The sequence below is a fragment of the Pongo abelii genome, chromosome 11 (genome assembly GCF_028885655.2).
Source record: "Pongo abelii isolate AG06213 chromosome 11, NHGRI_mPonAbe1-v2.0_pri, whole genome shotgun sequence".
Lineage (NCBI taxonomy): Eukaryota > Metazoa > Chordata > Mammalia > Primates > Hominidae > Pongo > Pongo abelii.
In genome coordinates, this window is record NC_071996.2 from 50847981 (window position 1) to 50861261 (window position 13281).

Consider the following 13281-nt stretch of genomic DNA (forward strand, 5'->3'; position numbering starts at 1 on the left):
TCACACTTAGAATTCATGTGAAGAGGTGTAACTATGTTTTCATTTTTGCATATTACCGTGGACATATTCTTACCTGTGCTTTCTCTCACATCACATATCATACAGTTTTACCAGTTTCTACAGAGTCTGCTTATTGCCTTTCTAAAGACCCTGGCAGAATCTAGATCTCGCTTATTTGTCACACCTATACATACAAGTTTAATTATTGAAATTAAAGGTAAATATTTAACTAGCACAGGTAGTAATAGGTATACCTCCATTCCCTTTTAAAATGATACTCTTTATGGGATTGATTACTTTTACTAGCTTCAGACATAGCGTTTATTTTAGTTTCCTAATTTTAAACTATTATCGTAAGGTTGAGATTTGAATAATTAAAAGTTCAGAAGACTGACTTAGTAGTTCTTCACCTGTCATTATTTAAATACGTAAGCATCTGTTTCTGTTTATTCTTTTGGAAGGTCTACTTGAATATACATGAAAGCACTTGGTGGGTGCCTAGCATTTCCACTTGCCAACTCTATAACAAAACACCAGCCTGACTTTTGTTTATTTTGTATTTCAATTATTTTTAAAATGGTAACTATTTTTCCCCAAGTTTGGAAGAAATTTTTTCTGAACCACAGTTATTATCTAAATTCTGTTAGTTGAATATAAAAATTCCAGTGTCTGTATTTTTAATCACTGAGCTGTAGATAATTATATAAATACATTGATACCCAAGAAAAAATGCAAGTAAGTTGTTTTGTCACTAAAGAGAACATGGTCAGTCATAGGATAATGCTAACGATGTTAATGTTCTCACTATATGCCAAGCACAGTGCCCAAAATATTAATGTTTTTCATTTTATTCCTTTAATTACAAACTTAAAAAAATCTCTTTTTAACAAGAAAATAAGCTTCAGTTGAGTTTATCTGCTGCAATTCTCTCATATCATTGGATCTCAACTTTTCGTATATTATATCCAGAAATCATTCTATCAAAGAACCTCTACCATGATAAAATCAGAAATTCCACATTTTCCAAGAAAAACATATGTTCACTGCATTCTCTTACTAATTGAATGTGCTCTATGTAGATTTATTTGGACCCCAGGTTGAGAACCAATATCTCAGTAATTGTTATGATATGATTTGACCTGTATAGTGTCTTGCAGATAGGAAAAATATATTTAATCTTAAATGTATAATTATCCATTTAAGTAAGTGTACCTATTATTGCAAATGAATGTAACTCTACTTGCTAATATAAGTCTTAAAATAGGTATGGCAGATGTATAGTTTGAATGGTGCCATTCTCATCTCCTATGCCTGTAACAGACTCATTGGCATTTTCTCATGGAGCCCAGCTAGAGTTCAGCTTCCTTTCCAACACAGCTTTCTAAGCAGCTACCACCAATTGGTGGGAATTGGCATATGAAACAAATTTTACTTGCCATTTTCATTTTAAAAGGCATAACTTTATAAAATAGTTAGATATTGTAAGGGGCTAAAAAACCGAAACCTAGAATTCTGATGTGATAGAATGAAAATTCTGTATGATGAGTCTGCTTGCTTTTGTTGCCTGTATTCTGTCTGATCTCCAGAAAAACTGAAGGGATTCCAAAAAGCCAGAGAAGGAGAAATGCACTCATGTAAAAAGAGAATATGTAATTGGAGCCCAGTACTGAAGGTTTTAGCACTTCAACTAAATTTTACATGAGAAATCTATCCTAATAAAAGAATTGAAGTCTGTGGCCATACCACCCTGAACACACCCAATTGTCTAATGAAAGAATTGCAGTCTTTTACCTAAGTTGAGATAAAAGGCTGTGGCTGTTTTTACAATAATGACTAATTAAGGGCAAAGAAATTACAGTGTTAGAAACATGATGTGAAACTAAGCATGGGTTAGTTTGCAATATCACTGCATTTATTCTTCTTATTACTCCCATTATAAAAGATTTGGAATCCCATTAGACAGAAATCAAGTCTTATTCTCATAGTGAAAATGTTGGGATAAGGAAATATTACTGTATCTGTTCTGAGAAGGTTGCAGCAAGATAACAGAAACATTTTTTATAAGGGTGAACATTTTGTGGTGAAAATGGCAATTCATTTAAATCACCCAAGAAAATATTATGCCACAAACATTTTTTATAAGGGTGAACATTTTGTGGTGAAAATGGCAATTCATTTAAATCACCCAAGAAAATATTATGCCACACAGATCACAATTTTCTATTGTAACTGCATTCTTAAAAATTCTAAATCCAACAAAGTAGTAATATCACCATTTCCATCTGGACCGCTAGTCTTGATTTTGCATATTCTAAATATGATTAGAATGACTAATATCATTATGTATTGCTTTAGATGCCCATGCTTTCTCAACAGATAAAGAGTAAATAAGCATAATGAGCAGTTACTGAGAACCTTTGGTCAACAAAGGGAAAATAATGTACATTTTTTAAATCAAATTTAAAATAGTATTAATATATAGAACTATTTTTAATTGCATAGAATCACAGCTTTTATTTACAGATTCCTACTTCCAGATGCCCATCCTCCCTCTCCCTTCCTGATTTCCTCCATTCCTTCCCTCCCTCCCACCGCAAAAGAGTTGAGACTGTTAACAGAATTCTTTTTTTCTCTTTCACATCAGATGCAACTCCAGTAGTACCTTCTCGGGCAGCAACTCCAAGATCAGTAAGAAATAAGTCTCATGAAGGAATTACAAATTCTGTAATGCCTGAATGTAAGAATCCTTTCAAGTTAATGATTGGATCATCAAATGCCATGGGAAGGCTATATGTACAAGAACTGCCTGGAAGCCAACAACAAGAACTCCACCCTGTCTACCCCCGACAGAGATTGGGCAGCAGTGAACATGGACAGAAATCTCCATTCCGTGGCAGCCATGGAGGCCTGCCCAGCCCAGCGTCATCCGGTTCCCAGATATATGGAGATGGTTCAATCTCTCCAAGGACTGACCCACTTGGAAGTCCTGATGTTTTCACAAGAAATAATCCTGGTTTTCATGGAGCTCCCAATTCTAGTCCTATTCACCTGAATAGGACTCCTCTTTCTCCACCTTCAGTAATGCTACATGGTTCTCCTGTACAGTCATCCTGTGCAATGGCTGGAAGGACTAATATACCTCTTTCCCCAACCTTGACTACAAAGAGTCCAGTAATGAAAAAACCAATGTGTAATTTTTCAACTAATATGGAAATACCACGAGCAATGTTCCACCACAAACCACCCCAAGGCCCACCTCCCCCTCCTCCACCTTCTTGTGCTCTTCAGAAAAAGCCATTAACATCTGAGAAAGATCCACTTGGCATTCTTGACCCTATTCCTAGTAAACCAGTGAATCAGAACCCTGTTATCATTAATCCAACCAGTTTCCATTCAAATGTCCACTCTCAGGTACCTATGATGAATGTAAGCATGCCTCCTGCTGTTGTTCCTTTGCCAAGTAATCTCCCATTGCCAACTGTAAAACCTGGTCACATGAATCATGGGAGTCATGTACAAAGAGTTCAGCATTCAGCTTCAACCTCCCTGTCCCCTTCTCCAGTGACATCCCCAGTGCACATGATGGGGACTGGAATTGGAAGGATTGAGGCATCGCCCCAAAGATCACGCTCATCTTCCACATCATCAGATCATGGAAATTTCATGATGCCACCTGTAGGACCCCAGGCCACTTGTAGTGGTATTAAGGTTCCACCCAGGTCACCAAGGTCAACAATAGGGTCCCCAAGGCCATCAATGCCATCAAGCCCTTCTACCAAGTCCGATGGACATCATCAGTACAAGGATATCCCTAACCCATTAATTGCTGGAATAAGTAATGTACTAAATACCCCAAGCAGTGCAGCTTTTCCTACTGCATCTGCCGGAAGTGGTTCTGTAAAGAGTCAGCCTGGTTTGCTGGGAATGCCTTTAAATCAGATCTTGAACCAGCACAATGCTGCCTCCTTTCCAGCAAGTAGTTTACTCTCAGCAGCAGCCAAAGCACAGCTAGCAAATCAAAACAAACTTGCTGGTAACAACAGTAGCAGCAGTAGCAGTTCTGGAGCTGTTGCCGGCAGTGGCAACACTGAAGGACATAGCACTTTAAACACCATGTTCCCTCCTACTGCCAACATGCTTCTCCCAACAGGTGAAGGGCAAAGTGGTCGAGCAGCACTAAGAGATAAGCTGATGTCTCAGCAAAAAGACTCATTGCGGAAAAGAAAACAACCACCTACGACAGTGTTGAGTTTGCTCAGACAGTCTCAAATGGATAGTTCTGCAGTTCCTAAACCTGGACCTGACTTGCTAAGGAAGCAGGGTCAGGGTTCATTTCCCATCAGTTCAATGTCTCAGTTACTACAGTCTATGAGTTGTCAAAGCTCTCACTTGAGTAGCAATAGTACCCCGGGTTGTGGGGCCTCAAATACTGCTTTGCCTTGCTCTGCTAACCAGCTGCATTTTACAGATCCCAGTATGAACTCTAGTGTTCTTCAGAATTCACTGACACAGAACATACCTTTAAGAGGGGAAGCCGTGCACTGCCACAATGCAAACACTAACTTTGTTCACAGTAACAGTCCAGTCCCCAACCACCATCTTGCAGGTTTAATAAATCAGATTCAGGCTAGCGGGAACTGTGGGATGCTCAGTCAGTCGGGCATGGCTTTAGGAAATTCCTTACATCCCAATCCACCTCAGTCAAGAATTTCAACGTCCTCCACTCCAGTGATACCAAACAGCATTGTTAGCAGCTATAATCAAACAAGTTCTGAAGCAGGTATGGTTTTATTAGAAAAAAGTACCCAAAGGTACTAAACTTTTCTACTTTTTTAAAAATTTGTACCAAAATATTTATTATGATAAGAAATCATCCTTTCCCCATTGTGAAATTCTCTTCATTTCTTTAGTATTTATAATTTTATTTACAGAATGCTAGGGATTTGTCTATTGGGAAGATTAACAGCTAAGAGGATTTCATGTGTTTCCATTATTTGTTGTCAATCTGTGTCATTTTGAATATTGTTCGACTTTCACTTGGTTTTATAACCATTGGACTCCAAACTGCAAAATAAGCCATACAAGGCAGGGTTTCCTGGTTTGTGAGACATGTCCTTGGTCTATGCCAATATAAAAGCCATCTCCCTAGCTTTTGTTTGTATTCAGGTAAATGAAGTTTATCTTGGAAAATCCAAAAAGGCAAAAATAAATGGATTTTTTTTCTTGCTGCTGAACAGAAGTAGGTGAATGGATAGGAAAAGGTAACTAGAAGTTGTACGAAGTAGAAAGCTGTCTTCTAATGTGTTTTCTTATCCTAGTTTGCTATCCTTTATTATTATTTGTTTGAGAAAACTCAAAAATGGATATTGGCTACTCCCCTTTTTAAAAAAAAAGCTAATAATTTAAGTTTTCTAATAAAAAAAAAAGGCTTGAAAACCTGATTTCCAGAATTTTTAATCTTGAAATTGGTTTTTGATTTTCTTGTAGAACTAAACCATTTTTATCATTGACATTAAGGTTTTGAACCCAAATCTATTGTATCTCTTCATCCACCATTAATTAAGGAAACAAATTTATTTAAAAGTAGGCATATTAGAAAAAGACCTGTGTTTTGTGCAATAGAGTCCTCAGAAATTGTTATAAAAGCTGTACAGAAGCACCTAAGAGGTAAATGTGTTGAGGCATCAGAAAATTTGACTATGAAAACATTATTCAACACTAATGATTTATGAGAAATGACAAGGAGGAAATAAAAGATGGTTGTAAAGACATTATTGTTCACTATGAAAACAGTGTGCTATGAAAACCAGATTGCTACTGGAAATGAGAAAACTGCTGAGGTTTTTAATAATAAGCTAGTGTGCAGGTATAATACCATCATGCTGGAAAAGCATTCTAACCCACATGGCTTTGTTGCTGATAGTAAAAGCGTTTTCCTTCCTAGTGTTGCCATTTACACCTGCCATCCTTCACATCTTGTGTTATGTGTTATGTTTTGATGTCACTATTTAATGAAGAACTATTCAATGATCTCTCATGTTAAATATATATATATATATGGTTTAGAAGATATTTGAAATTATTAGTGCCTTCTTGATATTCTTAGTTTAAAGAATCTCATGAAACTTTATTTTTTATGTGTCTAACAGTATACTTATTCCATAGGGGGCTTCCAACTTTTCACTCACTCATCATATTTCTTTTTAGATAACTCAACACAAATGAAAATTTTATTTTATGTATTTAGCAGAAAAGTTACACAAAGTTCATAACTATTTAGAAGTACACCATATTTATTGAGCATACCTTAAATAATTTTGATGAGACATTTTTAGTCTCATTGTATTATACAGTTTTGATACCCCCTACCTCAGTTTACTTCATTTCAGGTCTGAGTTCATGTGCAAAGTGTATGTATTTCATTGATGTATTTCAATTCATCTATAATGGAAAAGACCAACATTTACTTATATTCTTGTTTCTTCTGATGGTCAAGTTTAGACTTATTTAATACTGTTTTGATCATTTATTTTTTTTTTGTTTCATGTATCTTTGTAACACATCTGACCTGTACTGTTACTGCTGGGGGTGTCAAAGCATATAGGTTAAAAATTTATTAGTGTCAGAAAAGTGTTAGCATATAAATAGCTAAAAAGGATAAGGATACATGTCTAGTAATGATATGAATATGACCAACTAGTGTAAACTAACAGGAAATATGTGCTTAATAAAACTCTAAGTATGAATTTTTAAAGTATTAAACCTAATAAAATTAAATACTAATTAACTTATATAGGTCTGATGTGCAGCTGGTTATGAAAACGGATTGATTTACTAATGAACGTAACTCTTTTGATGAGCTAAATATTGAAGCAGTCTCTAATGCCATGTTTCTTTTTGCCATGTAGTGAACTGTGTCAACTGAATGTACCATCACTGTAATTGCCTAGCCTAAATATCTGTTTACACTGACATTTATTCATTCATCAAATAACCATTGAGCCTTAAAGGTAGGCATTCAGAATGAGACAGTAAATGATAGTCACAGCTATCCCTGTAGGAGTATTACTGAGTATTTCTATGATACCAGAAAGACATTAGAAGAAAACCACATTTTATTCTTAAAATGTTGCTATAGCTATCTATCATCAAGTACCTTTTATGTACCAGGTGATTTCCCTATTATTTCTAATCTGTGCGGTTTTCTAACGTATAAAGTATTACTGTTCAGTTTTACAGATCAGGAGGCTGAGGCTAAAAAAACTTAAGTAACTGTTCCGTATCATATATAACTGAATCAGGATCTGAACTGAGGTTCATCTGATTCTAAAATCCATTTTCCTCCCAGCTGCATAAATTCTTCATCTGAAACATTTAGTGCTCAAAAGTATTGTGTTCCCTTTCAAAATCTTTTAAAATGTTCAATAGATAATGAATTAAACCACATTAATGCCTGTTAACAGCCACATTTGTTAACTATTGATTTACTTCAGATGAAAGTCAGTTATTTTTGCCAATATTATAGCAAATAATGACTAGAATTTTTATGTTAGTGCAGAAGAAGAAATACCCAAAATGTCAAGAAAACTGCCCCTTATTAGTGAATCACATTTGTTGACCTTTCTTTTAATTAATTATCACCTCACTCAAATTAGAATGGGTTTCCTAGTAGGTGACATGTCAGTAGGCCTTTAAAAGAGATGTAGATGCTAGTCATGTCATTCCAAGCATGGTAGCACAGTGAGGATGAAAGAAACCAACAGGTAACATGGTCCAACTGTACTCTGTGGTTACAGAGCTTAGACACAACTCAGGTGACCTCTTGCTCAATCCAGTGCCTTTTTCCACTCTTCTAAGTAAAAGTTCAAAAATATTACATTAAGACATTAACAAGATAAGAAATAACTTCCTCTGAAAAATGCTTAGTTCCATTGGTAATCTATTTTTAAGTCTTCTTTTAAGGAGAGTCTTCCTATGCAAAACAATCCAAATATTGATTTTTAGGCCTATATGTGAATTCTATGGGGTGCATTTAAAACATACAACTTAAGTATGGGAATTGAAGGCAAAGATAGTAACAAAATCAGATAAAAGATATTAAATACTTTGAAGAATTTCTAAAACTTATGAATATACAAGGCTTTATTAATTCTACTTTGTGTTTTCAAGTTGCCTTTCCACTAAAGCTTCAAAATACTTTGCATTTTAAAGTTTACAGTTTTCCACTGGCTTTTTCAATATCAAATTACAGGTAAAGTTTAATATTTCCATGTAACAGATTTAGAAACTGACCAGTAGGATACTTGGTGACATTCCTCAAGTTGTAAAGCAAATCTCTGTTGGATCTGGCAGCCAAATCCCAAAGTTCCCAGTTCTCAGTCCAAACACTCAAACTGCCAAATGCAGGTATGTTCTGGAAATCCATCAGTAGTAGACATTTAAAGCAACTTTCCATTTTTAAAGAGAGATGCATTTCAGCATGTGAGTAGCTATAGCACATGTTCTATAATATTATGACTTAAGGAAGACTCCAAAATCAAGTGCCCTTGCCTGGCAAACTTCAAAATGCCCGGGCCTCTTTAGTCCTCTAACTACTGCACCCCTGCTTACCAGATAACAAAAACACATGCCAGTAACCCAAGCCTCTGCAGAGGACTTAGCCCTGTTAGTATCCACACAATGACCCATCCTTTCCTTTGCCCTGCAGTTGTTCACAATTTTCAAAGAAGGAAAAAGATTTAGATTATTCTGCCAACATACTTATTAGCAACCCTACCTTCTTCCAATATGTTAAAGTCATTAAGTCATTCAACACAACATAACTTTTTTCACTTTAAAATGACTTTTATGTTCTCTTATTTTTTCCTAATTAAAAAAAAAGCATTTAATCAGCTCTTTTAAACACGTGAAAACTTAATCCTCTGAGGGGACACAATATGGGTTTGTGCCAGAAGAGAAAATAATTCAAACATTTATTTGCCTTAACTCTTAAAGATATACATGACAAGAATATAAATAAGCCTACAAATAAATAAATGTTCTTGAGTATTTATATACTTATATTTTTTTAACTGCAAAAGAAAGTTTTCTTTCAGCACAAAATACATTTGATTGAAACTCAGGACAGCCATTAATATGGTAGGTATAAGACAATGGAATAGTGAGACCACAAAAGAACACTTTGAGTAAAAGACTACAAAGTAGTGAGTTTGGTTTTTATGTCCTGTTTGTTCATTTGTTCTTGGAACATAGCAGTAAAGAAAATAAAGGGAGTTGTCATCCCTGTTTTTTCTAGATGAAGCTACAGGGGCAGAAAGATTAAGGGATAAAAATGCTCAAGGGTGGATTATACTATAAAGTATCCTTCTCAGGAGATGAGAGGTTTGTATAGAAATAATTCAGTGTTATATAGATTAATGTAGGCTGAAGAAAGAGGAAGAGCCTCCTTGAAGGCTGTGACTGAATAAATATGAGTTGCTAGTGAAAGTATTTTCACTCAAATTTTTAAATGCTTAGATTTTATCCCCCAATCTGATGCACAAAGTTTGTAGTTTAAAAATTGTTCTCTGCACTTGTTTTTTAACCAAACAACAGAACTATACTAAATTCTGGATTTTGTGATTAAAAATCTATGTCTATTATTTTAGTAAATTTTTGCAAAATGAGCCATTTATTCTTTGCTGTAACATAATCTTAATATAGTCAATGTCTTGTTGTTTAAGAAGGTCTCCTAATATCAAGGTTTCACCACTTATTTTGTTTACTTATTCCAGTTTAACGTTTCCTTGTATTAAAAAAAAAAGGAGTTAAAATATGTTCAGCTGTAGACGTTGAGTCTATGTAATCAAAGGTGATAACAGAACTCGAAGAGTGGTGATATGTTTGCTGATTCAGTGATCTATTTTGTACCTTTCAAGAAATAAATTGTCCCAGTGTGCAAATTGGGAGAATTTTATTCCATTACAACTCATTGAGCTCACTTATAAAGCCACTAGAAATCCTTCAGTTCTCTAGAAGATGCCCAAGCTACTATTTACTAAAATCAAGTGGTCCAAAAAACATTTACACAGGTGCAAAACGTACCCAGATTCTATGGAGTAATGTTAATCCTACAATGTTTGAGTCATAAAAATAATGCTAAAAAATATTCCTATGATGTCATCAAAATGGATTTCATTTTTTCATGCATGTAGTACTAAATACTTCAAATCATAAATAAAATTCTTACCTTCTAGGAACTTCTATCAAACAACATTAATGCCAGCCAAGCCAAGAGTAAAGTAAAAATTATTTATAAGCCTTATACTACTTGCAAATTCAAAGTAACAGCTCACCTTTTTACAGATTAAAAGAGGAGCTAGACAACAGAAGTCTGAAGGAGTTGCTGAGGTATTCCTGGGGTTGGAGCTAGTCCAGGGAAGTCCGGAGTATCTATCCAAGACCCATGGGCACAGGTATAAGAGAGAGTATTCATCACAGATATACTAGAGCAGGGCTCCTGTGCTGCATAACTCCACAGGGACCCCTTTCTCACTGTAGCCTGATAAATATGCTCCCTAGAGCACAGCTCCATAGACCATCTCCTACAGAGTTGAGCAACTCAGGGGCCTGATCCTAAAGCAATATTTCTCAACTTTTTAAAATTCTTCCCACAATAGGAAATTAACTTGCATTACAGTCCATTAGACATACATTTATAATGTGTAACAAAAAGTTTCATGAAACAAATACTTATTACTTGTAATAACTTCTGATTTTTTATCCCATTCTATTTTATCTTATTCTATTTGGTATTTTTTAATAACAGCCATGACTCACTGAAATGATTTTAATCACTCACAAAACAGATCATGACCTAGCACTCACGTATATAAGCTAACAGAAAGTGCTTCCACAAAATACTACCCTAGCTGTGCAATGTTCTTTACATTTCCTTTTCTATTTCATTTATCAAAAATATACTAGTTGGGGCATACTAAATTGATGTTGCAGCCCACTAATAGATCTCAATAATGTTTCAGAATATCCATGAGGTAATTAATTCAGCAAATATTTATTGAGCACCTAGGATGTGCTAGGCACTGTTTTAGCACTGCAGATAAAACAGGGTACAGTAGAAGAATACAAAGCTAAGCATATTCATAATCTAGAAACTCAGCCTGCTCTGCTCATTAAACAAAATGAGATAAGACGTCCAATTGGAATATTGATGAAGTGTTTTAACTATTAGGTACTGTAGTGCATATTCAGAGAACAGAAATTCTACCAGCAAGAGACTTATACTCTTTTCTCTACATTTGTTCTCTCACAAATATTTAGAAAAATGTGATAAAAGAGGAATTTTAAAAAAAAAAACCCTATTATTGAGTAAACTGAAAAATCCCAAGAATTTTAAAGTTAATTCCAACAGTTTTCAGAGTAACTATATGTGTTAAGAAAGGAAACAAAACATGATTACAGGGGGTGGGGGAAAGAAAAAAAGCAAACTCTTTTTCTGACTCCATCACCACCACGAGACTGAAAGGACTGATCCCCTTGATAGTCATAACTACACAGACATCATATTCCAAGATTCAAGCTGCATCCCTTCTACTGCTCTTTTCTCCTCCCCATCCTCTTGGCCCTGTTGAGTGTGGAGAGCATTTCCTCAGATACTGCCACAGCTCCCTTTCCCATCTTCTCTACCTTCTCCTAAGTCCTTTGGTTTAGGGCCCCTTCCTCCCTCCCTTGAATAGAACAAAGTAGCCTCTAGTCCCTAAGATTTTGTTTCTATTGCTGCTAAAAGAATGTTAACAATTTACATCAGAATCCAGAGCACAAAGATAGAGATTTTATATGTTTTTGTAAATACACATTACCATTCCCTCTTACTAAAACTTGAGAAAATAAAGTCTCATAGAAAAATCTAGTATTCTCATAAAAGTTATCTTTCAATTTATTATTGTTATCATTAAAAATCGGTCCTCTAAATATAGAGGAGAAAATTTACTATTTCAATGGGATTGAAAAGTGAATTATATTTATTAGACTTACTAAGCCATGATATTTTCTCTTATCTCTACAAGCATTCATTTTTATTAAGGATCACCATTGTCCCTGTTTGCAATGCAAGTACACTTACCAAAGCAAATGATAAAGGTCAGATGGTGAAGGCATACACATTCTGTATGACTTATTTCTTAGGTTCTTGAATTTTATAGATAAAAATCAGTGTTTGGGCATATTAATTTAGAAAAGGTTTCTTAGCATAAAGTAGTATTTGTTCAAAATTAGAGCTAAACAAACTGGTATAAGGAGGTTTTTAAAATACTTCATTGGTCTCTTTGATATGAGCTTTATATCCTATCTTGTACATATCCAAAGACATGTATAACAATATTATTAATATTTAAGAGACAGCCATATAAGAGTTTAGCACAATACAAACAATGACCAGGAAGAAGAGAAACGAATCAAAAGAGGTAGACATTAACTTTGTTTTGAAAAGTAGTTTTAAAAATGAGACAGATAAAACATGTCAAGGATTAAATTAATATTAGGAAAATATCCTTTAAAATTTACTCGTGCTATTTCCATGTACACACACATATGCGTATACATATATCATGAATTATAAGTGTGTGCAGAATACTGTTTACGTACAGAAATTTGTCTGGGGCAGGCACAGTGGTTCACGCCTGAAATCCCAGCACTTTGGGAGGCTGAGGCAGGCGGATCACAAGGTCAGGAGTTCGAGACCAGCGTGGACAATACAGTGAAACCCTGTCTCTACTAAAAATACAAAAGTTAGCCGGGCGTGCCACAGGAGGCTGAGGCAGGAGAATCACTTGAACCCGGGAGGCGGAGGTTGCAGTGAGCCAAGATTACATCACTGCACTCCAGCCTGGGCAACAGAGTGAGACTCCATCTCAAAAAGAAAAGAAAAGAAAAGAAACCTGCCCTACTGGGCAAGCTACCACTGTCATTTCCTCATTGGACTAGACTGTCTTAATCTCTGGCTGTCTAAGCATGAGATCTTGCACCAAAGTTTGTTTGGGTGGCCTTCCAGTCTTCTCTCCTACTCCTGAAAAGCAACAGAGACAATGAGAAAAAGAAAGTATGCCAGTTCATGGTGCTGCTGGCCAGTGTGAAATAATCATTTTTTCCCAGTAAAGGACTTCTCCGACTTACTAACTTGTTCCAGGATCCCAGCTGCCTTTTGGTTATTTAACTGGTAAACATGTAATGAATAATTTGCTTTTTAAAAATCTCAGCGACTGTCCTTTTTATTCGATTAAGCAC

The 13281-nt window shown here is 35.3% G+C and overlaps 1 protein-coding gene across 24 annotated transcripts in view; it reads left to right on the forward strand.

Moving 5' to 3' along the window:
- MBD5 (methyl-CpG binding domain protein 5) overlaps positions 1 to 13281 on the forward strand; it is a 475596-nt gene that overhangs the window by 427682 nt on the left and 34633 nt on the right. For all 24 annotated transcript variants that reach the window (XM_063712773.1, XM_054549347.2, XM_063712788.1 and 21 more), the window contains one exon: positions 2645 to 4780. In XM_063712773.1, the coding sequence (XP_063568843.1) occupies positions 2645 to 4780 (2136 nt within the window). The remainder of the gene's footprint in view (positions 1 to 2644; positions 4781 to 13281) is intronic.